The sequence below is a fragment of the Scaptodrosophila lebanonensis genome, unplaced genomic scaffold, assembly GCF_003285725.1.
Source record: "Scaptodrosophila lebanonensis strain 11010-0011.00,11010-0021.00 unplaced genomic scaffold, SlebRS2 tig00000089-arrow-pilon, whole genome shotgun sequence".
NCBI lineage: Eukaryota > Metazoa > Arthropoda > Insecta > Diptera > Drosophilidae > Scaptodrosophila > Scaptodrosophila lebanonensis.
In genome coordinates this window covers 4,313,089-4,339,769 of record NW_022060565.1, presented here as the reverse complement: position 1 = coordinate 4,339,769, position 26,681 = coordinate 4,313,089, and the positions used below count along the sequence as shown (strand labels likewise).

The window sequence follows — 26,681 nt, the reverse complement described above, 5'->3', positions numbered from 1 at the left end:
TGACCCAAATTAAAGCGCGACATTGATAGCACGGCGAGGGCGAGGGCGAGACAAGGCACCCATTGATAGGCCGGTTCAGCAGCTTCTTTGGGCAATTAATTGTTATTTTTAAATGCGTTGCTATCAAGAACGGAAGCCGCAACGTTGGCGCCAAACGCTCAAACCGACACTGCCAGTACATAGGCATACGAATTTGCAACTGGAAGCAAACACGGACGCGGATGTGGATGTGGATGCGAATGTGAATGCGAATGCGAATGTGGACACTCGACATCTGTCACAGTTGCTGGCGAAAACGGGCCAAAACGCAACACGGCCATTGGTCGTGTGGCCAGGCGGTGGGCGTCAACCCAAGCCCCTGGGGGCCACCTCGCCGGCCGCCCGACCATTTCAGAGCATGCGCAGTACTCTCGGCCAGCTTTTTAGGCGCCAATGAGATGGCCGCATTATGCGGAGCTCGTGCCTTCCCTATGGCAGGGGGAAGCTTGAATTACTGACCGGCTAACATTTCAGAAATGACAATTAATCCAGCCATATCGGCACTAATCCTCTTGCAACCAATTTACGCGCCAGCACTCGATCAAAAGATAAAAGGATTAATTAGCAAACAACTACAAAACAATTACACCCCTGGAATTATTCTCCAAACATCATGATAAAACATTCTCTTCACATTGTTCTCAAAACTAAACTATTTCTATCACAAAAAGTTGATTAATTAGCGGCTTAGATGCTTACAAAGTAGCGCAATTGCTTGATCTGTTTTTAATCAAATTTCAACGACCTGAGATTAAATACACCCAATTCTGTTTTTACACGGTATTTTTTTACACTATTTTGATATAACACGGTTTCAAAATTAAAAATTTCGTATATTTTTATTTAAAGATAAGGAACCAATCACCTATTTGTGCATATGATCAATGTATTTTTTTACACGGTTGTTTCTGGAACCAATCTACCGTGTAAAAACAGAATTAGGTGTATTAAATATTACATTGTTTAAACAAAACTGACTGGCTCTTCTGCTGTACTTTTGTACAGTCAGACCTCCACTAATGCGAATAAATAATAAGCCACACAGCAGATAACTCGAAGGAAAACCAAAAGTTTGAAAGCTTGCAGTTGAAAAAAAAAAACATAAGTTATATATAGTGCCTCACCATAATCGGAGGTTATATTAAGATCGGCACACTATGTGTATCATATATATTTCATAGGAACGATTGTTTATTTTCGTTTGATGAAAAGGGGATGGGCACAGGCAATAGTCGAACTAGCATGGCCTTAACATTATATAGATCTTATTTAAAGATTTTTCCATACATAAGGCCTCTCTACACTCCCTACAAAATACTGAATGATAATAAGAAACCTTGATAGATGTGATTTAAGGCTATATTTAAATATTTCTTTGAAAGGTGTTCATATAAAGAGTATCTAAAAATAATTACATCATCCATAACGAAAGAAATGAAGAGCGTGCAAAGACGTCAATATTGATGCTTAATGCGTTCATTCTTCATCGAGCATTCCCTTTCGAACATACTTGTATTTCTGAGCACCGAATTCGAAATGTTAATGTTAATTTTAATGTGGTTCTTACCAGATTCCATCCATGTCTCGTGCATTTTCCTACATTTACCTGCCGTTCCTGATTTTCTTCATGCATTTATGCAATTATGCATTTTGTTGCTGGAATTCTCATTTGTTTTCCGCTTGGCCAGCAATGATTTTTACGAGGCTGCCGGCATTTTCATTTTACCCCTGAATGCATTTCCATCGCGCTTTTACTGCTCCACAAATGGCAATGACTCATCGCATTGTAATGGCTCCCCTCTCCTCATTTCTCTCTCTTCCGCTCTTTAAATAGCGGCCTGGGGGACTTCATTTGCCTTGTGACCAATTTTAAAGCTTTCTTTTCTCATCAGAATGTGAAGTTGTCATTGCTGATAACACACACACACACATATGCCTATACACAGAAAAACACACACACACACACACACATACACCGAGTTGTCGTTGACGCTGACGTCGTGCAATGCCGGTAATGATCGCAGATAGGCAGCTTGGGCGGCTCTTGCTTGAAAGTGAAACTCAGCTGGTTGCTGCGAGAGCAATGCTGCAAGCTCTGCTCCTCTCTCTTGTGCTCGACTCTCTTGCCCCTCTCTCTATCTCTCTTCCTAATGTGTCTAGGAGCGAGCAACGCCCAGTGCTGCCCTTCCTGCAGACGCCAAAAGGGTCGAAGAGCTGTCATGTATTTTCGAGCTTAGTACAAATGTGTAAAATCTGAATTAATTAAAATACCGAAAACTCCGCACAACATTATTGAAGGAAATATATGTTATTTGTATTGCTTTTTATTTTTTATTTTATTAATTATCTAATTATTATTTATTAATTATTTTTTAATTAATTTTTAAATTTTTTTAAATTATTTAATGGTTCACATAGTCTTAAGTCGTTGTTGTAATTAGTACTCCTCATTTGAAGAAGTCCCATACTTTATATGTATGTATTGAAATGGGATATAAATTCATCTTGCAAAATTTTCGATTATTCCTAAAATAAATATAATGATAATTCATAAAGTTTCCGGATTTCTGAGGTTGCAGCGTCTATATTGAGAATAAAATCGGAATTGCAATGTTAATGCTTTGAAGCTGATCTCTTGTAAGTTGTTTGAAGTGAAAATTGCATTAAAATGGCAAAAGATATATAGTAAATCTTTAAAAATGCTACATATATGGTATTGTATGATAGATGGAGCGGCATTAATTTAAATTGATCTACCAAGTTATTAGGGTTGGTAAAACAATGCACAGCACCGTAAATCAATATGTTTAAGCCACCTTAGAAAACCAAAGACAAGTCCAGTGTATTTCTTATGTATTTTGGGTCTAATGGGGTTGAAGTAAAGAACTGCTTGAGGCCTACTAACTTTCTAAGAAGTCCAATATGATTGCAATGCGTGACACACTTAAAACATGCATACGTATCTACATAAACATATATGGTACTACTTGTATATATATGTATAGTTATGCATGTATTTATGTGTTCAGTGGTTGTACAAGGAAAGGTCCGTTTTTACTGTTCTCTTCATCTGGCGTCATAGGATGCTTTGTGACGTAGCCATACTGTTTGCAGGGTGATTTTTAAAAAGTCGGAATAGTGTTCGCCCTCTCTCTTTTATTGAGCGCAAAAATTAGGCAGCACCTTTCAAAGTCAAAAATAAAGTAGTTGACACAGGAGGCAGTTGTTTACAGAATAGTGCCAAAAAATAAGAGATGCAGACTTAGCGCACATTTCGTCACTCGTACGTGGCTTGTGAGGAGCATTTTATGACGTAGCTGCACAGTGAGAGCTACAACTTTGCAGCCTTTAATGCCATACCTTTACTCTCTTTTGCGACGGCATTCGGCAGCTGAGTTGGTGCTGACGGCACCCATTCCTTTGGTTCGTTGTTCCAATTGGACTTTTTCCATTCTCCCTCTAGCAATATGTCTTCACGCCATTTTATCAGTTGACCTACACACCAGCAACGCCTCCCCATGAGTTGTGTGTGTGGCTGTGGCAGTGGCTGTTGTTGTTGCTCCATTTAATAAAATGCGTGTGTGCTGATAAAGCCGCAAGTCGCAGGCCCAACAAACAATCTAGCTAACACACAGCACACACAATTTTTTTAAAATGTGTGCTTTTTTATTTTTTATTATTTTATTATTTTGCTATGCAGCGAAAATAGTCCAGGGCATCCTGTTGGCGATAAAGCAGTGGCAGAGGCAGCGGCAGAGAAAACAACAGAAGCTTAGCGCGGTCGGTCGGTCCGAGCTAGTTCCCTATGATCACACCTTCCAAAGGAACTGATGAACAAAACTTATAAGCCAAGTTCCTCTACTATGTTGATTATTCTGATTATGGAATAAAATAGAGTGGCAGACGTTGATAAATATCTGGGATAAAGTGGAAATACTTGATGCTGTATCCAAAGTTCTATCCCTCTATTGTCAAATAGTTTTCTTGTCAAAAAAGATAGCTAAATTATTATTTAAATTATCGTTGTTATTAAAATGCGATAGCCGGCTTACCAATCTCTTTCAGTCGCCAAATATAAATGAACACTTCTATACTGAAGAACGGAAGATATAATCAATTAATGCTCAAATGAACGGAAAGAACGATTTATAGTAAAGAACTAGCTTAGTAAAGCTGAGCTAAGAAGTAATCAAATAATTTACTTATATTATTTAATTTACATTTATAATTTTTAATCAAAACCAAATAGAATTTTATAGTAAAATATGGGTCTTGTCAAAATAATACAAATTAGTGCACAAGTTAGTTAGTTCCTCCCCAAATAAATTACCGTAAACTGAACCAGAATTCTCAACTCAATATTTGTGATAAACTTTTGATACGCATGCCAGCATCGAAGCCGACTCAGGCAGCTGAGCAGGCGCAGCGCCGTTGTGAACGGCTGGGAAAGGCGCGTGTGCAGCGTGTCAGGGGGAGAGTGAGAGTGTGAGAGAGCAAGAGAGAGAGAGAGAGAGAGATAGAGGGAGAGAGAGCGACACCCAAACCCACCCACGACGACAGACGGTGGCACAGACAGAGACGCAACAGGCTTGCCAAATGCAGGCATCGACCGCAGCAAGCCGTTATGTTTTTTCTAAACCTTTTTGCTTTTAGCCGCAAGTACAAGTGTCAGTTTGTGCTGTTGTTGTTGTTGTTGCTGTTGTTGTTACTGTTGCCAATGTCTATCTGTGTCGTCTGCCTGTTTGCTAAAGAACTTAAAACTCGCACAGGCCAGGCTACGGGGAAAAATGCAAAAAGGCGCAAACTTCAGTCAACTTCAATGCTCCGCTGCTGCGCTGCTACTCTACGTATATGTGTGGGTGTCGCTATATGCATATATATATATGCGTGTGTGTGTGTGTGTATTGTGTGTTTGTCTGCTTGCGTCTTCGGGCGCTTTCGTGCGCATTCGTATCTTTTGGCAGCATTGTCGCTTTCGTCGCCATCGTCGCCGTCAGCGTCAGCGTCGGCGTCGGCGCTCAAGCAAAATTCTTCTTCATTCGGTTGCGCGCCGTTGTACGAGACGGTCGCACAATTTTCGGTGCGTTGTTCTTTTGCCTGCCTGCCTGCCGACCTGCCCGGCACAGTTGTTGGTGTTATTTGGTTTCAAATGCAATCTGCTATATCATAATTAATACACGGTTTTTTTTTCAAGTGCGATTGTGTGCTAATTTAGCTAATTTTTTTTCTGTGGTGCTAACAAAAGGATAAACCACAACAGCAACTGCAATAATAAAACCGATCGACAGTGACTGGCGCAAAGGATCGCGCGCTGAAATCAATTTTTTTTTTTGAAGTTTCTGTTTGTCTCTTTACGGGCGATCGACGCACATTTTGGACCGGCTAAAGAGGAAATGCCAAAAATACAATTAAACGAAACGCCACAAAATTGATGATAAAATAATAAAAAAGAAACCACAAGCGACGAGCGCGCAGATATACCGAACTGAACTGAAACGAACCGAAATGAAAAGTGACCGGTGTAGTTTTTTGTTTTGTTTTTGTTTTCTGGCATAAGCCAAAAGGAGGAAGCGGCAAAGGGAGTGGCAAGAAGTCGCGCGCGTGAACAGGCGAATCGTAGCTTGCATCCTAAAGTTAACGCCGATCCAGAAAATTATGAACTCTAACTAAAAGTTCCCCAATCCCTGTGCTGGTGTCCCCACATTTGCACTTCAATCCTTCCCTCAATCGCCAGTTCCGGCGATTTCTGGCCAAGTTGTGCATTCTCCTTTTGATTTTTTGCGTTCGTTTGTTTTTGGTTTTTGGTTTTTTTTCTCGCCGTTCGTTGCCACTTGGCGGCAGCTCTTGGTATCACATTTTTCGCTGATGCCAAATTTTCAAAAATGTTCGCATCGCTGCAAGTCAGCATTTCTCGTTGTGTTTTGTCAATTTTGACAATTTTTGTATTCCCATTGCAATTATACGAGTAAAGTATATGTACATAGAATGCCTATTTTGATTTTGTATTTTCCAGTGCCATAGACATCGTAACCTTTTTTTTGTATCACGTTCCTAATACACAAACACCAGACATCGAATACGAACACTGCCTTAAATAGAATAATTTAAAATAAAACGCAACAAAACCAACCGATACCGAAAATCTGTAAAAAGCACACCACAACCATGGGATCACCCCGGTCCCATGTGATGTCACTAATGTGGCGCCTGCTAGTCCTCGCGCTGATCCTGAACGCCTGCCATGCAGCGGCAAACAATATCAAGGTGAGTAAAGAGTGCTTAATGTCGTTATTCTATCCAAGTAGAAAAACAATTTCTTTGAAAAATGTTTATATATCTTTAGAAATTATAGTCTCCCAGGTTGGACCCTAATTCTAATTCTATCAGTCGTATGCCTCTTGCTAGAGCTTTCTCCGTTTCTAATAGTATATACATTTCACAAATATTTATCTGGGAGCCCAAGTGAATTCCAATTTTTCTCAGTGCATACGCAATGAATGGAGTGACAAGTTCAGAACCTATTATTATTATTCTAATAGTATATAGATTTCACAAATATTGATTTGGTATTCCAAGTGAATTCCAATTTTTCTCAGTGCATACGCAATGAATGGATTGACAAGTTCAGAACCTATTGAGAGAGTTGGGTATTCGTTATTTTATGCGGATGATGAAAGGCTTTCACATATGATTCTATTTCCACACATTGCTTTTTCTCTCTCCGCCCTCCCTCCGCTCTCTCTGTCTCTGTCTCTCTCGCTCGCTCGTTATGCTGGGAAATGCATTCACAGCTGCTGAGCAGTTCAAGATTGGGGGAAACAACAGCAACAACGAGATCGGCAACGAACTTGAACTAATTTACATGGCATATTGACGGACAACAACAACAAGCACAGCAGCACAACATAAATTACAACAAACACCAGACACATCGAAATGTGATTAACATAAAGATTGTTGCTTTAATTGGAGGTTTTTATATTTGTTTTGTTAGAGAGTCAGAAACTCTGGCGTCCCTCAGCTTGTAGCTCCCCAGCGACCTGCTCGCTCGGCTTATTTGTAACAAATTAATAAAATGAAATGAATATGAGCCACGGATCCATTAAAGGCACGAAATCTTGCGTCGACCCCAAATACTCTGCATTCTTCAAACAAACGGCGATTATCAATGTAATTCGGCGATTATACAAATTGTTAAGCGCCTGGTCGGTCGTCGGACCGGATTTTTGGGTCGCGACAATTTCCTTTTGATTCAAAACATCATTAAAAATTCGAAAAGCATCACATACATACATATAGTAGTATGCTATGAATATAAAAATAAAATCAAAATTGAATTTCGCGTCTTGTGTTGTCTTGCTGTCTTGCCCGTGACCGTTGGCCCAGGGGTTATCTGGTATTTCGGGTGGTACTCTTGTTGCTAATTGTTAGCCGACGTCCACACTTAAAAAATGATATACATACAAATATGTTCATATATACTATATACTATACATGTATACACTCGTACATACGCGTATGTGCAATTATGTGGAGCGAATGCGAGTGTGTGCGTCGTCTATTTGTGCTCTTGATGAGCCCCATCATAATGGTCTGATAGCGTCTTATCAGCGTGTTAATGACATGTAGTCGTCAGTCCATATGTGCGCCTATCAGCCGCTCCATAATGCTATGAAATAATATTTTAAAAATACATCTACACGCATGTTCAAACATATTTGTCTTTGCCCATTTTTTGAGGCAGATTTGTTAGAAAAAAGACCGAATTGGGTGAACGATTGGGTGGGTAAGGAGTACAAATGCTCTGATTATCACTCGAATGTGATGTCACGCGATATTTTGAATCATGTCTGCGGAATTGGTGTTGCTTTCGATGGCTCTTAAGTGTCATACTCGTTGCCATACCCGAAAGCCAGTTGCGAATTCAGCGGCAGGGAAAAAATGAGAATCCAGCTATTATAATAATACCCACAAAACAGTGAGATCGATTTAGAAGGAGGCCTACAAGACATAGACAGAAGACTTAGTGTTTCACATTTGGCCTTACTATACCTATCTGGAAAAATATTGCCAATATTGCAGGGCATATGATTCTGAAGAATTTGTAAAGAATGCTGGTTAGACGGGCATTTACTTTAAACATAAACTAATTAGTTGCGTTACTTTCCATGCGATTTTATTAGACTGTCAATCGCAAAGAAGTAAAGGTATAGTATATTGCTTTATAGTATTATTTATATCAAGATGTATCAGATGCAATTATTCTTATACTTTGTTTAGTTGCATTTCCCAGCACTTCTAATTAGAAAAGTTGAAAAGCAATTTCAATTTCAATTTACGAGGGAAATACAAGTATGAAAAATCTTGTATGTATAGTATTGAATTGCCGAATCAATTAATTGAATGCTTCAAGTCCATTCGACCTTATGATCCACATTTATCGCAGCTATATTTTGCCAGTCTAGTTCAAGGAAGTGCCAAACAGAACACAAATACATATATTATGCAAGTAAGTGGTATGTTGTTGTCGATGTTGTTCTTGCACTCCATTCAAATGCAGTGAGCGAATGCTTATCATTCGGAAGCGATTTCACAGAAGTACACACTATGGCGTTACATAGCTGCGAAAATATGTGAAATGAGGTCATATTGTAAATGAGTCGTACTAACTAATTGTACATGGTCATATGTGGCTGGACAGCAACAACGGTTTGATAAGAAGTTAAATATTGGGGCATGCGTGGCGTATGTGTAATATTTGGTGTGATTGCGTATACGTCAAGGCGAACGCCAGTTGCTGCCTTATGGGCACACTTACAAGTAAATGCATTTCTGTACACTGGACTGATGATCTACAGCTGCTGGATATCGTTAGACACTACACTATACTGCTGCACACTCCACTTTCCTGTCACAGAACTGTCAAAATATTTGCAGACAAGCAGGCAGGCTGGCTGGCAGGCAGCAACAGCAACGGCAAATCAAATTTAAAACGAATTCATTTGTACTCTGCCCCCCTCTCCCTCTCCAGCAATATCTTTCTCCTACTGGGGCTGACTTCTGTCTTCACAGCACATTCCAAGATATGTATTCCCATTCCCATTGTTGCTGCTGCTTTTGGTTGATCTCTGCTTTTATTTGTTTGTACAACATATGGACACAAGATGTTGCTGCCTGTCGATCACATGTGGCCGCATATAATGCATGATTCATGTACACATGCATGTAAAATATACACACACATGTGTATATATTTATATATATATATATATATATATATATATATATATATATATATATATATATATATATATATATATATATATATATATATATATATATATATATATATATATATATATACTTGTATATGTATTTAGGTATGTATGTATCTAAAGCATGTCCAAACTTTTTGCTTTCTCACATGCAATTTTCATTGGAAAAGTTGTCGGAGTCGATTGTGTCCAGCATTCGATTAAACAATTCATTGCGCTGACTATTGGCAAGATCTATGGCGGGGTAGGGAGTTAACTCGCATACGTAAGTACATATGTATATACATATATAGTATATGTATATGTGTGTATATTTTGCACTTCAGCTCAAGTTCAAGCGGGATGCCTTCAAGCTGGCACACTTCGACCACTAAAAACTAAAACAAAAGCAAAGTATTTATAAATAAATAGACTCAAGTGTCGACACTTTGTACAAAGTTGCATTGCATTCTATTGCATTGTCTGTGTGCCTTGTCCATCCCCCCTCTAGCAATAGATGCCGTTAGTTAGCTTTATCAATTGACAAATTCGCATGCCCAGTACTTCCGCCTTATGGCAGTGGCAGAGGCAGAGCACGGGTTCTGGGGCTCCCCAGAGTGGCGAACCAATGCGTGCAATTAGTCATCCACTTGCCCTTTTTTGTGCCTGGCCCTGCCACGCCCCATTAGCGAGCAGGCAGGCTGACCAAAAAAACAACAACAACAATATCAAGATGTAACAACTCTCGCTGGCTAGCTGGCTAGCTGGCTGGCTGCCATCCAACAACTGACGTATGCATTTTGTAATAACGTATTGCTTAGCTGCCTGTGTGTTTCGCTCCCCACCCTTGTTGTTGTGTGTGAGTGTGTGTGTGTGTGTGTGTGTGTGTGTGTCGCTTGCTGCAAAGCCAAGGCCTAAAAATAGAGTCGCCAAGTGTCGGACGTACGCCCAAATGGACACCACAGACATGAGACAAGACAAGACAACAAATAAACGCGAACAGCATTTGTTGTAAATAAATGTGTAAGGAGAGCGCACAAACAGCAAACAGCAAAAGCACAAAACGACGACAACAACAACAACACGATTTACAAATAAATATGCGAAGATCACTTGAGTTCCCTTCCCCATTCCCCCTTCCCCTTCCCCGCCTCGCCACTCCACTCCACTGAGCAACTTTAACATTGGTCTTTGTTCTAAACATTTCATAATTTTATTTTTCGTTGCCTCCTCGCTTTGCATATGAAATATTTCAGACTCATAGACTAAACACTGTGACTGAACAAATGACTGCTCTAGGGGTACAGTGGGCGGTACTCTATTTGTCAGCCCTCAAAAAGTTCATTATCCATAATGGGCTATATCTTTATCAGTTCCTTGTCTTAACTTAATAATTTATTGAGCGAATCTTTATAGTTTATATCGCACCTGTAATCATCTTTATTATTTTCTGATCGTATCTCAATCATAACTATACTATATATCTAACATATTTCTATTTCATATTTATTCTACTTTTATCGTAGCTAACTATTGAGATCATGTCCACATATATCTTTGTCACATTTGTGCAAATCACTTGTCCATTATCTCCTCATGAAAAATATTTGCTTACATTTCTATAAATTTATATCATCTCCTATCATCTCATATAAGTATGATAGCTTCTATAACATTTCATTCACATATAGGAAACATAGCAGTGTTACCTTTGACTTTCTTATATAATATATGCCTAACCGAGTCCATATCATAGCTATATAGAAGCCATATATTATTCTTATTTCTCCTCATGATAAGCAGATCAAGCCTATATATACAATTACAACTATCTACAATTGATCTCCATCTATATTCTTTGCTTTGACTTAAAAGTCTGTGCTAGGATTACATTTTATAGAGCAACTGTCTGGTCTGGTCTGGGCAGCTGAAAAAATCTCTTCTTCAGTAATGCGGCTTAGCTGAACTAAAATCATGATCTTAACAGATTCTATCTTTTAATAAGTATGACCTCTGCGAAAGCTATTCAACGATAATCGAAAATACAGGATTATTTTCCATCTACTCTTAAAGAATATTGAGCTTTTTAAGATATAAGATATATTTTATAGATACAAGTAGCACCAGGAAATCAAGGTCTTGACTTAAGATAAGATTAGTTTTGTGTCTTAGAATGTTCTGACAAGAAAATAAATTGCAATCTCTTTGAACCTCAAACGCCTTTAAATTGCATTTTGAAAACTCTAAACATTGGAGGATGATTTTTAGGCACGAATTTTGAGGAAATGTGAGAACAAATAGCTTAAGTTGGTATCAGAAAATCAGAAACCTGACTCAAGATAACATTTGTTTGGAATGTTCTGACATCTTTGAACAGCAAACGCTTTTAAATTGCATTTTGAAAATTCCAATTACTGCTCGGAGAATAATTTTCAAGCACGAATTTTGAGGAAATGTGAGAAACAATAGTTTGGGATATTGAGACTCTTTTCGTTTCGGAAGAACTTTAATCGCTAACCAGCGTGCAATATTCATTTCATCGCCCTGCCAGCCGTCCCAGTTGCCGCCGATTCTAGATTGGCCAGAGTAGTGAGAAACTATTTTCATGCATTTGTTGTTGCTTTTGTTGTTATTTCTGTAATCTAATATTTGCATGGCGCGTCTGCCTCAATGAGCTCCGCAGGCACAAACACTCACACGCCCATACACCCATACACCCATACATTCATGTGTATGAATAATAATTGTTTGGCTTTTGCATTGCGTAAATGTCAAAAATAGATAGAAAACAAACTACAGAGGAAAGTCACTAGAACAACAACAACAACAACAAGAGCAGCGGCTACAAAACTGTCGCAATTCGCTTCTGAGTTATTGCAAGTGATGTCTGAACACCCTCAGCAATGTACACCACGAACTGGCCAGCGGCTGTGGAGGGGGGTGTTGGTGTTGGTGTGGGTGTGGATGTGGATGCCTATGGGTCTATGCCTATGTCTATCCAAGTGTCTATTGTGTCATCGCGGCAGCTGTCGTTGTAATTAACTGAAAAGCAGACGAACACTAGAATCACTTTGTTCGCCTACTCTGTACGCCTAAGTTGAGGCAGAAGGATTCGTAGCAGACCACATGTTGAAGGCACATACGGGTACACTCGTATGACCATCGTGACGAGTCGTGTCCGACTGTTCGAACGTATGAACGGCGACAACTTTTGAACCACAACAGCTAGGGACACCAAACCTGGTATACAGACTTGTCTCATCCAAATACAAATAATTCTCACTACAAACCACATATGTATAGCTCCAATATTTTATACAGCTGCCAGTGCACCGATCGGTGGAAAAATTAATTCTCGTAGGATGACTTTTGATAAAATATGACATAAATAGGTTTTTAATTACAAACAAAAGTATTGTCTAAATCAGTGCACTATATGAGCTATAAAGCTGTCATAGGAACGATCGGTGTAGAAATTAATTAATAGTACAAAAGCTAGTCTGTGGAATATTAAACAATTGTTCTACTTGTGCAGGGTGAACCAAAATTTCGAATTCTGACAGCTATTATTGAAGGAGGTTAGGAGGTTAATGTTGGGTTATATTTTGACAATCTTTTTGGAACTATCTAGAGATGGATTTGGTACTTCATAGGAGGAGTCTTTGCGTAATCCTAATTATACTGCATAATATATTCATCCATAATTCCATCACATTCTACACATATTTATGTAATATGATAATGATTTGAACACTTGTAACTAAACAGTTATCGATATAACTCTAAAAGAATCATTCAAAAACAAAGCAGTTGACAAACAGAATAGGATTTTGTATGACATGAAATAATATTAGTATTATTTTTACAAACTTTCTTTGAGTTTTTCTGCGCTTGTGTATTACGAATAGCTAAGTAGCATATAGAGTCTAATCTTCCTAGGTCTCCCATACAAAATGAATTGTACTGAAGGTCTGAAGCGAACATGCTGCTATCATGATGGCTGATAGTATCGGGACCAGAGATTTTCTTATTGAGTTTTCAATGATAAATCGTATACAACCAGCTACTCGTACAATGAATGCTCTTAGTTATAGCAAATCATTGTTTGTTTAACAGAAATTCTAGGGTATACATACTTATTTGTACATATATCCTATATGCCTTCATTTTCATCATATTCATCTATATACTTGTATATAAAACAGTTTGTCTTGGCTGACTGACTGAGCTAGGAAGCTGAAGTTCTGACACAAGTTTCCATTCACGGTGAAAGTGAGTACGGTTTTGGAAAACTCTAACTCCAAAGGGGGAAAAACGAGCTCCAATCTTTGTATGAAAAATATACAATTTTCATTTGATTGGCTCCATAAAAGAATTACAAAAAATATTGCAAGCTTGGTTCTTCACCATTTTTCCTGGGGCATGAAATAAGGGAAAAATTGGAACACAATCAACACCCCACAAAAGTTGTGTTTTATGGTGAAGGTGAGCACTAAGAAGCAGTTTCGGAAAATTCGAACGCCAAATTTTGTTTGAAAAATCTTCATTTTTCCACCGGTCAACTTCAAATTTGTTTTTTATAAACCAGAGAAATAACACAAAGTACTTGCAAACTCGGACATTTTTCTTGGAACTTGAGCTATTGGGGTTTTAATATTTATTCACTTTTTGACAATTGAAAAGTTTGTTTTAGAAATGTCGTTCCATTGACTTTTCGCTTTGCAAATGCAGCCGGAAAAAACAATACAAAATACATATAGAGATAGATACATATCAAACAGTTGGATACAACTAAGAACCCAGCAGTTCTGCTAGAGACAATTGACCTCTTTTAACTAGTTGAACATATTTTAGAAAGCATGTCTCAAGGAATTGTACCGAGTAATCTTCTCATAATTTGAGGGATATTCAGATTTTAGTAGATGCCAAGGTACAGGAGCTGCCGCGTATTATAAATACGTGTACGCTGCTCATGTGCCAAAGCCATATCGGTATTTATGGCTCTGCCTTGCCCAGCACTTGACAAAGTTCACAATGGCTGCTGGCTTTGGACATAAAAAGTATTTACAATGTACTTGTTATCGGCGTTTTATGACGATTTTGACGCTGCCGACTGCCAACTGCTATTTGGAGGCCCACCAGGCGTATGAGTAATGAAACGCATGAACAATTGATGGCCGAGGCCGATGATCACAGGCTCAGACAAATCTGACAAATCTGACAAATCAGGCAAATCAGGCGTGTCTGTGGAGTCTGACATCAGCCTCATCGTCAGTTGCAGCTGCAAACATCGATGTCGCATCGTTCAAGGCCCAACCAACCCAGCAACTGATCTATACGACTACATATAGTATACATATGTAGTAGCATTCGAGCATAATCTTTTATGAATCTTAAACGATTTAATTTTCGGGGAAATTAAAAAAGGTTTGTCCCAGCCTGCGCCCGGCTGCTCTGATGCCAATGGAGTTGCATCATCATCGTTAGCTTTAAGCTGCTAACTGAAGCATGACGATGTGCCGATATATGCCGATGTCAACGCTACAATATGCCAAACACAAACAAACAAACACACACACACACACATATGAAAGATATAAAGAAAACGAAAACAGTGTCGAACTGTTTCGAAATCTAAATAAGCAAAAATAAATAAAAATTGAAGTCTCGAAAGGCGGGCGCCCAGCTGCCGGCCATGGACCAACCAACCCATTGCTTTAGAGATTTCATTGGAATTGGAAATTCCTTTCTTTGCGTTCAATTTGTGCTCATTGCCGTTAATTTTTTCAGCTGTTTACACAATTTTCAATTGCCGCTCATCGTCGGGTCAAACACTGACACTGTCTGCGACTTCTGTCTGAGGAAGATTTTGCTCCACTTCTCGCCCATTATATTAATGGCAGCCAATAAAAGAGAATTAAACTGTTCAGTAGCCAAAATTTGTTGATTGTGTGAAGGGATACGAGTATGTGGCGGGATATGGGGCGAACTCTTTGAATTGAGAGTTGAATGATTTGAACAGCTTTGTGTCAAACCCAACCATAAAGCTAATGACAAATAAATTGCAGAACGCCTATACCAACAAAGGCTTCTAACTGAGTATTATTAATCATTCGATTATTAAAAGCTACATACTTTTGAATTAATTGATTGTGCTTTGAAGAGTTATTGTCAAGAGTATAAACAATTATAACTTCCATGAAACTAAAGCCCTTAAAGCAATTAAAGATCATACTAGGAAATCAGAAAATTAAAATATTTTGCTGCTCTGAATTGAAGGCCTTGAATGGAAGAAAACTTTAATATATGTACAATCTCAGAGACTTTCTGATATATTGTTGAACTTTCGGCAGCATTCGAAAAAGGTCTGTCTTGCCAGCCAAACACTACAATTAATAAACTAGCAATAGAATTTAAATTAAACGTTAAATGAACATTCGTGAGTTTTAAGTTCGGGATTAGTAATTGGTGGGGTCTTTGAACTAAATAGTTTCAAATCGACAAGATTTAGTTTATTTTAGACATTGCTGTTTTTGTTTTTATTTCCAAATTTTCCAAATCGTTTAACCGCTTAAGTTTGTTTAATTTCTATTTTCTTCTCCGCAGTTAGTCCTCTTTCATGAGCTTATTAATTATTAATAAATTAAACAGTTTTGAATACAAAAATCAATTAAAATATGGCTTGCAATTGCTGTCCAAAGCAACATAATATGAATATAAAATTGCGTTTGCATCTCCAGTCGCTCTGGCATTAAGCCTTCTTTAAATTTAAGCAGCACCCAATCCGTAATCCCTGGCCAAGTCCCATTTAAAGGCAAGCTTCTTAGTTTCTGAAGGTCTACTTGTTTGTTAAGTTCCCAGAGCAGTGCACTTATTTAATTTCATTTCATCTCCATCATGATCGCGATCATTATTGCCATTAGCATCAGATTATCGCCAGCCAGCCACCATTGTTGCCCAACTAGCTCAAAGGCGAGCAAAATGCGTGTGATTGGCAAGTTTTTAACGAGTAGCCAATAAGCAATTAATTAATGAAACTGCCGCAAACAAAACATAACGAAACAAAGCAAGCACACACACGATCTCACATATATCGGAACCATATTGAAAAAAAAATACAAAGCACAACGCCTAATTATGCTAATTAAATAATTTGTTGAATACATTTATGTTTTAATAAACATTCAATAGAAGAAATGGAGAAGCGACTAAAAGCATCTGTTTAGGTTGTCGATTCGTTTCGCTTTGAATTGTTTTTGGCATTTGGAGCTTTATGGCCTTTTGTTGTTCTTGTTCTTGTTGTTTTGGTTTCAGTTTTAGTTGTAGTTTTGGTTCTCAGTTCGTCAGTTTTTATTCGTCAACTAACTGTGGGTCGGGAGAGAAGTCAAATGTTTCCCAGCTATAGAAAGTTATAGAAAAAGTGTGTTGCCTCGCTATACTTGTATTGCAGATAAGATATAAGACGTTGTTGTTGTTATTCCTATGCTATGTTGTTGCCAAGTTCGATAAGCGCAACATGCCGAGACAGCTTGTTGTGTGTGAGTGTGTGTGTGTGTGTGACAGATAGCGTGCGCTGCCAGTGGCTCCCAAACTGTGTCAGCAGCAAATCGACGGACACACTCTCGCTTTCAGCTCACGCCTCTAAAGGCACACACAAAAGGAACAGCAACAACAACAGCAACTATAGCAACATTAAGATAAATTACTAAGCCTCAAGAAGTTGGCAACATAATTGTGGTCGTGGCTTGCTGCTGATGGGCGAGCCAGAGAAGGGGTCGAGTGAGGGTGTGGGTGAAGGGGGAGGGGGAGGGGAAGGGGGAGGGCTTGTCAACGGCGTGTGATCAATTTTGAAAAATGTTAATTTAATACATATTTATGACATTTGCATGCTTAAAGTCTCGCTCAGCGTGCTTCTTGCTATTTTTATTTTATTTTTATTTTTATTATTTTTTTTTTTGGGCTGGCCATTAACCGGTTTGGCTTATTAAGCGTTTAACGAAGAGGCAGCGCAGAGACACCGACACCGACACCGCCACCGCCACCAATCGATTTTGTTTTTATTTATTAATTATATGTAGAGTTCTAGAGGCCGGCAAAACTTTATTTATTTTGTTCCGCACGCTTATTGCATAATTACCACGCTGTTTGCACAATTTGGTAAAGTATCTGCTGGCCCTGAACCGTGCTCCAACAGATTTATGTATATATGTATGAGTATACGAGCATACCTAGCCAGATAGACATGTGTTCCTCATCGGACCGGTTGGCTTTAACTCCATCCGTCCGTCCTGTTTATGAGTAAGCGACGCAAAATGCAGTCGTCTGTTGAAATGTAATTCTCACATCGTGCTGCATTCTGATCCGACATGTCATTGGATTGGTCAAAAGCATAATGCCAACAACAACAACAACAATAACAACAATATCACCAGACGAACAGAAATTTAAAAAAGGTGTCATATGCTATTAATGCATTGTTCAGCAAATAAAATGCCAAACACATGACATGATTTCTGCAAGTTCATTAACTTTATGCGACTGCCCATCATGCCACACAGATGCACCCATACACACACATACATAGGTTTATTTTACAAGTGTCTAGTCTGGCTGGGCATTAGTTGATTTCCCTTCAGCTGGCATGTTCTTAGGAATCACGAAGAAGTCGCTTTTGTATAAACGTTTCTCACTCTTTGGCGCATTCCATGCTGAAGAAATTCTGGCAGATCTCTCACGCTCTTGGCACTTCCAGACTATGACTCCAGACTAAGCTCTATTTTTGCAAAATAAGCACCTGATTCTATTCAACAATATTTCCACTTTGCTACAAGACTGACTCAACTCCAGGCTTACATCTCAGGATAACGACAATTATGAATTCATTGCCTGCATATCCTGCACAACTAAGCTGTGAAAACTTTGTACTATTTAATAAGAATACTACACTAAATACTAGACTGCTAGACCACTATAGCTTGGTGGTATGAAAAGTTCGTGAAATGCTCGTCTTTGTAAAGACCCAGCTGTTCCTTGCTAGATTTTCAAATTTGTTTGTAATGCCTTCAGACAGTTAGTCATAGCTGGTTAGTTAGTTAAGCATTAGTCCAGGCCCAGAGTCATGGTTAAAACCTATTCTAGCCGACTCCCACCTGCAAGTGAATTGGCTTGGTGGATCGCTTTAGAAATTGCAATTCTTCAGCAACTCTCTACATTTAAGGACTTACTGAAGCTGTTGCTTGAACTGCCTTGCATCCTAAAAACCAAAGCAAATGATAGTTGATTTATTGGTTGGGACTCAATAGTATTTTGGGAATTTTAATTTAACGATGCTTGGAACCTTTATAAAAAGCATGGAAAAACTTACGAACCATTTACAAAATTGACTTCAAAATTAAATGAACAAAGTGTTTAGGAAAAAGCGGATTGTTTTTAAAAAACCGGCCAAATGTTATTCAAATTATATTAAAATTTATGAGTTATATATCAAATGCTTAAATCCTGTACATGCAGCGAGAACTTTTAAGCCATAACAGCTAGTTAGACCAAACATGGCCCATAGATTTATTTTATATATCCCCAGAGAAAGTTTATTACAAATTATGTATATTATCTTGTATAGCTGCCATAGTACCGTACCATATATCGGTTCAAAAATCAATTCGGCATTTGTGAGTTTTAACCATAATCTGTAGAGTTTTTTTTGAATCGTTTAACTATATAATGAAGCGGCCGAAGCAACAATCTTTGCAAAAATCGTTCATAACATTATCTTTAGAAGATATGTTAGTTAAAGGTTTCTCCATAGTCCCTTAAAATATACTTAATTTTCATCAAAAGTGCTGCAGCGTACATAGAAACAATCCTTAAAACCAAAAAAATGTTTGCCTTTAAATATATCTTGAGAAAAGAAGACCCTTTGTCTCAGTGTTATCAAACAAAATAGATTTTTTTATGTGGCTAATAAAAAAAAATAATAATAATAATAATTACAATATAAGATAATAATTATGTATAATAGATGGTTGGATTGTGGTAAACTGATATTCGATTTTAGTCTTAAAAGTTGTCGAAAACTGAAAAGGAAGTAGACTGGATTCGATATCTAGAATATTATCTTCAGCCTAATCCGAGCACTGATTTTGGCGTTTTGTTAAAAAAGATATACTCGTAATATTGCATAACAAAATGCTGATGAATTCTCCAGTCGATTGAAAGTAAAAAATTGTTCAATAAATTAATGACACTCTGAGTGTTTGGGAATATTTGGGAATAGTTTGTTTTAATGCTGCCCACATACTTACTGTGTGTACTGTTCAGAAAGCTGACTTCGACCAGCCTTCGATCACTCAAGCCCATCATCAATACAAGTATATATGTTTTTTGATCAATATTTATACGCTTTAATAATCTCAGTAAAGAAAAACAACAACACTAACATATCTCTCTCCCTCTCTTTCTTGCAGGTATGTATGTGCCTGAAAGCTTGAGGCTGAAGCTGAAGCTGAAGCTGAGATCGATCTCGATGATTCGGCAAGTCCATATATAGATACATACTTGCCTAGCTATATATATGTATATATTTGTGTATCCGAAATGCTCTCTTCATAGCAAACACATTTAAGTGCGTGTGTGTGTAAGCATATTTTATATTCAAATTTTGATTTGGAGGCGAGCTAAGCATACAGACAGCTTGACGCGACAGCCTGCTCGACGGAGCGAATGACTCTAGGCGGCTACTTTAAGTCACCGACCGGCCCCCCACCCTCGTCCCAGCCACCTGCCCCCTGCCCCCTGTCGTGATCAGCCCATCCCAGGCTCACATACATAAGCAGTTCCAAGCCAATTGCGAGTCGCTTAATGAGCCCATTAGCTGTCAAAAGGCAAATATTTGTCGCTGTCACTTGACTGGTCGACTGGTCGCTGTTGGGGTTGCTTGGCCAACGGGCTAGACAACTGGTCAACTGGTCAAGTGGTCAACTGGCCATTGTGCTTTTACTAGAGCCATCGCCAGAGCATGGATAGCAACAACAACAACAACAACAGCAGCGCGTAGCTGGCCAAAAGCCAAACTTGATTTATTTCCTGTGTGTGTGGTGACAATAAAACGTGCCGCTGAATCAACAAAACTTCAAACGACCAACATACTCGTATAATACATATTTTCGGCTCGAATCAGGCAACTACGTACAACAACAGAAATCACAGGTCTCCTGACCTTGACGAGCATTGCTCTGTCTATGTGTGTTTGCGTGTGTGTGTGTGTGTCTGTCCACTCATTAGGGCAACGCACATCATCAGCAGCACATCTCAGCTTTGCTCATCTCTTCCTCTCCCTCTCTCTGCGCAGCCTTTGGCTTTGTCGCTGTCCGATTTTCTTTACGACTTCACGAAATTCAAGCGAAATCTTCGAGTCAAAAATGTCAAACTATAAAAAGTTTTACAATCATACACACACAGGCACACGAACAGACAAACAGTTGGACAGCCATTGGCATTAGATCATGCTGCTGAGCTTCGAGAGCACTTCAGCTGAGTTGAGCCTAGTTTTGTACAGTGGTCGCTAACTAATGGGAACGCTTTGAGAAATCATCATGCCTCTATTGCTCTTTTAAAAATCCACCATTTACATTTGTAAAGTGTTTGCAGCTTAAAACTGCGGAGCTTAAGTAATGGAGTATATCTTAAAAGCCGCCTCTGAAAAAGTGCAAGGTTCCCAACTCAAGCTATTTTGAAATCAAGAAATTAAATTTGAATCTGCATTTGGCTATATTTTTAGAAATATATCTATGTGTAGTCACGTTTTTAAAAATACGAATATTTTAACAAAAAGCTTTATAAGGCTTTTATAAGATTTTCAATTAGAAGCCAGGCAGCCTAATGCTGAGTCCCACCCGATCTCTCCTCAATCTTGATCAGCTTTTGTATGGAATTCAAAATCTAAATTTCGCGCTTATCGAGAAATCTTTTCGAGCTCTTTTGCAGATAATCTTGAAGCCCTCAGGTTTTTGATGCAAGTGTTGCTCATCCTTTTGTTTGGGCCGCCACCTGAACATATGGCAACATTGTCATATGTTTGCTGGGCCAGCACTCTCTCTCTCTCTCTCTTATTGTTTAACATTACATTTTACTTAAAAAAAAAACAGCTATGCCTAACGTTTTCGAAGTCACATTTAGGATCAGTTCATTAATAAAAGAATGCAGTTAAATAAAAATGAGAACGCTGTAATATATAAGCAGGATGCGTAGCTTCTGATTTTTTTTAAGCAATACTAAGCGATGAAAGCCTATTTTAATGGCAATACAAGAAAGTAAAAGTAACATTGAAATTCATAAATTTGTTGTTCTATAAATTATTTATATGAATAGCTAGTTATCTAAATTTCTGTGCGAATTCTGAGCGATCACTGTCTACTAGCTATATGTACATATATACATAAATGTATATACATATATGTATATGTGTGTGTGTAGGTTTTGTTTTGTTTATGCAGCAGTGACAGAAGCTGAAAGTCGAGTGGGGCATGCCACAGTCGCAGTCGACACCGTAGCTTACGCTAATGCAGTTCAAGTGTTGGTAACAAATATATACACATACATACTTGTATGTTCATATGTACATATATGTATATGTATGTATGTTTGCATGTACCTATGTGTATGACTAGTTGAAGAAATCGCTTTTAGTCCCGCCTTGCCGCTTCATCGGCGCGATGCGGGCAGGAGCTGAAAAACATGGTGAAATCAACAAGCTGCGCTCCCTCCCCTCCCCTCCCCTCCCCAACCTCCTCCTGAGCACAGTGTGACAATGACAAGGAGGTCTCTACGTACAAGTATGTATGTATGTATGTATGTAGGTATGTATGTAAGTATTTAGGTACATCATGCTTGTAGATTTGAGGCTGGGACGGCGACGTTTGCGACTGCGGCTCGACTGTAATTACGTTTACTTGTTGTCTGTAGTTCTTGTTATGCATTGTGTAGCTGTGTGTGTGTGTGCGTAGGTGTAATACCTTTAATAAGCAGGATGACGTTGCACTTGACGACAAAAACAACAACAACAACAACAACAGCGACAGCGACAACGACTGCAGCGCGATGAGGATGATGATGAAGAGGCAGGTGGTTGGTTGGGGCGGGGCGTTGGTAGGGGGATGGGGAGGGGGGAATGGGGGCAGGTACCACTGACACAACGATTGTGGCGCACTTTTATTCAGCACTTTTGTGGGGCACTCAAGGCGCGGTCTATGGCCTCCAATTGTGTGTCAGCCTCTCTCTCTCTCTCTCTCTCTCTCTCTCTCTCTCTGTGCCCCATCTTGCGTTGGGTGGAGACGCCCGTCTTTCCATAATGAGCCTCATTTTGTGCAGCTTTTTATTTTTGAGGTTAGTTTGGTTAGCACTGCCGGTGACAACAACAACAACAACAGCAACAACAACAGCGACTATGTAGAAGACATCAACAAAAGCCGCATATTGTAAGTGATTGTCGGGCAACGTGCTTTGCATGCATCGCCTGGAACTGAGCCAGAAACTGAGTCTGTTTCTGATTCAGAGTCTCAGTCTGAGTCTCAACCTGAGTCTCAGTCTGAGTCTGGGACGGGGACGCGACAATTGTAATTGACTCGCAGAACGGCTTCAGTATTTGGCTGTAATCATCATTTGGTGCGCCAAACACGTCTCTGAGCGTAGCTTTTTTATGGCCCAGCTCATTAATTTATACACCTTATGGGACAATGCGTATGCCTTTTGCATACAGACTCGAATTTATGCCTACCTCCTGTCCATCCATTTGCTTAAAGGGGGGGGGGGACGTGGCGAATTTCGTTTCCAGAAAGTTGATTGATTCCTCAAGTGAATTTTATGGACATTGTTTTATACGATTAGCGCGGCCTACAGGCGATGAGGTAATTTCTGCCTGAAGATAAGCACGGGCCGTGCTTCTTGCGATACGATATGATTCGAATCGTTAGGCCGATCATAGCCAAGAGACTAGGCCATAGTGTCGAGATAAGTTAAGCATTTCTGCGTCCGCTACGTCAATATTGGATTTAATACTAGAGCTTAAGGTACAACTGTCTGGGTTACTCGTAACACTGTCGCACACGACTGGGCTGGGCAGCTAGCCAGCCAGCATGGCTTTACGGGAGGAGAGGTATTTAGCACCCCCATAGTTTCAATGGAGTTTAATGGAAAGTGAAAGGAATCAATAAATAAATTCATCTTTTGTCTCACTTCACTTTTTGAAATATGCGAATACATTCCATTCTTACCAAGTCACTTATTTTTGGAAGTGAATTCACAAAACTCATTTTCATTTCTGGTTTAGTAAGCAGAGCTAAATGATCAGATGATCCCCTTTCTGCTGGCTTTAGCATAAACAACTGATTTATTAATACTTGTATGAATGCATTCATTGGTTTAGCACCCGCAACTATTTCGCATCACATTCCAAGCTAGTAGTACTTATTAAAACTTGTTTAAACTAGCAATAACTTCATAATAGTAGCAGCCTAAACGTGTTTTGCTTCGTGAGTTAACGAGCTTAAGATTCTTATCAGCCGCTTCAATATTTGGAGCTTGATTTCGCTTGACAGTGCATCTCATCAGACCAGCAGTCTGATTGATTGCCAAACCAGTAAGCCCGGAATAGTGGCAATGAAGTCAATTTGTTGAGCATTCTGAAACCTCTATTCAAACGAATGAATATGTTCTTAAGCACAACATTTGTAATTACACTCATTTCGTAAAAGAGGAGGCTGTGTAGTATAATCCAAATATAAATAAATTTCCATCTCGATTCAATTCGAAATGATTTACGATTTAAATTCGATTTCAATTCGTTATATTCTCTATTACATTCATATATAAAAAGCTATGTGCTCATAGTTCTTTTACGATATAAAGATCAGCATAAGAAGTTAAGCGATTTTTGCTTGCATTTCTGAACACTTCGTTTCCGCTGACTATAGCATTAGGATTTGTCAGATGTTGAACAACTTATTATTCAATAGTAGAATCATATAAATTTTCTCTCGTTTATGGATATTTCTCAACTGGCATTGAACTTTTGAGAAAAAAGCATAGGAGGTTAAAGCATTACCAGCGAACTTAACAACTTATTTTTATTAATTAATGAAATCGATATAGGCTTTAATTTTAATTCAAAACTCTGAAGAAGTTGAAAGACCATCAGCTGATTGTTTTCCCACAGAAAGGGGACTTAGGGAAATAGTAGATAGGTAGAACGAGGGGAAATATAAAGACAGTTCTAATAGGTCATAAACATTTAAAAAAAATCAAAGAAATGAACTCAATAACGATTGTGAAAATCGTTCCTACAAGTATTTTGGACCAAAAAGACAGGGAAGCTGGATAGCTTATAAATGTTTCCCTTAAAGATGCATTATTGGTGTATTTATGTTTCGCTTATTTATTATTATTTTTGAAATGCATAGCCATTATAGCTATTGTATGTGTGAAGAGAAAGGAAAAGTGAAAGAAAAATCAAGCGGGTATTTCAATTTCTAGTCTCGCTTTTCAGAAACCGCTCGTCTCACCAATATTCCCGGTAAAGGCAATTCAAATGGTCATGCCTCACTCACGTTGTTGAGTGTTGAGTATTGGGTGTTGAGTGTTTGGTGCTGGCTGGTTGTTGGTGGTTGGGCCAATGGCAGTTCATAAGGAAGTTGGTAACAAAAAACAGCCAACGGCTATTAAAACTTTATCTCAACTATGCGTAACTATTGTTGTTGCTGTTATGTGTGTGTGTGTATTTACACTCGTAATTAAGTTATAGTTGTGACAAGGCAAGGTGAGACGATGACGACGACGGCGACGGCGACGAGGCAACTGAACTCTCGAGCAGCAACAACGCGTCGACAGCAGGGACTGTGATTTGAGTGCAGCTGAAAGGGCTGGCCCACCTGGTAGTCTAAGCTGCAACCTAAGCTTAACTCAGTCAGTCAGGCAGACAGTCAGGCAGTTAGTCAGGCAGTTAGTCAGGCAGTTAGTCAAGCAGCCAGTCGTTGGAATGACCTACAACGTTCTTGACGTCGACTTCAAAACATCGTCGTCGTCGTCGTCGTCGTCGTCGCCGTCGTCTGCGCGTGCCTAATGAGCTGTTGTAATGGTAAACCAGATGTGTATAAATATTTATATAATATTTGCCTTTATGAGCTGCTCAAACACCTCACATAGCCTGAAGAACATGCCCACCTATTCATCATGCCAACGCACTTGTACTATGTTTGTTTGTTAATTTTTTTGTTGTAATGTTTTTGAAATTTTTTATGCTGCACTCCAAGAAGCCGCGCGACCGACAAACAACAAAATATTAAAAACAAATTGCCATGCAATTAAACACGCTCTACTCGTACTCGTATGCATCGACCACCCGCTCGATGGAGCAGCAGACGGACCTGTGGATGGACCGACAGTCCGACTGGCTGCCATTTAGATTTTCATCGGCATCGGCCGCAAAATCGCATTCAAAGACAACAACAACAACACCCACTGACTCTGGCTGACTAACTGTTGGCCAGTCTCTATCAGTGGTGCCTCCACTCGACTGCAAACCACTCTGCACCACACACCAGCTCCCTGCACCCGTGCAGGCCACTGAACCTGCCGCCGGCGCCTGAGCAGCTTTACGTCTCTGCGGCTCTATAATTTCGTTGTTAACATCTTGATTGCCGCCGATTTGTATATTGATTAATGGCATTTGTCTATGAAATTTTCGGCACTAACAGCAGCAGCAGCAGCAGCATCGGAATCGGCATTAGGCATTAGACATTAGGGGCGGCTGAATGTGGAGGATCGGCCTGATGACTGCCGATAATGATGATATAGGTGATGATGATGATTACCTCGATCGGTTGCCGCATAAAACTTAAGTGCTCTCGTCTATTCGCTGGCGGCACTGCGCTCAACCAAATCGAGGCTCAGGCGCGGGGCAAACAGAGCGCTCGAGTCAAAGCTGCAACATTTCGTAAATGCAACCAGGCCGTGTGTCTAACACCAATGGCGCTTTGATTTATGCATGGCAGCCATAAGCAAAAACAACACCAAAACCCAAAAAAGAAAAAGAACAGACCTCAACGAAGCTCTAATACTCTTTTCAACTCTTTTTTTTTTGCATTTTAATTGAGTTTGAAATTTTAAATTTAATTAATAATTTAATTATTCATATAGCAGCCCCTCTTCCAATGTTTCTCTACATCTTGCCACACCTTTTATACTTAATTCATTCATTCGAATTTATCAGTCAAAAATGAAAATTTGCAAGCCGTTTAAGTATTGTTAAAAAAAAGTTAGATTGACGTTTCACTTAAAGAAATCTTCAAATATTGAGTTATAACTTGTTTTTATATTGCTTTTACAAAGGAAAAGTAT

The 26,681-nt window shown here is 39.1% G+C and overlaps 1 protein-coding gene across 2 annotated transcripts in view; it reads left to right on the top strand.

The window, feature by feature from the left end:
* Positions 1–5,093: 5,093 nt before the first annotated feature.
* Positions 5,094–26,681, top strand: part of LOC115626654 (basement membrane-specific heparan sulfate proteoglycan core protein) — a 116,484-nt gene continuing 94,896 nt past the window's right edge. Inside the window, exons 1-2 of one of the 2 annotated variants that reach the window (XM_030522061.1) lie at positions 5,094–5,167; positions 6,053–6,303. In XM_030522061.1, coding sequence (XP_030377921.1) covers positions 6,205–6,303 — 99 coding nt within the window. In that variant the 5' untranslated portion in view covers positions 5,094–5,167; positions 6,053–6,204. The remainder of the gene's footprint in view (positions 5,168–6,052; positions 6,304–26,681) is intronic. The other variant, XM_030522060.1, reaches the window with a different exon arrangement.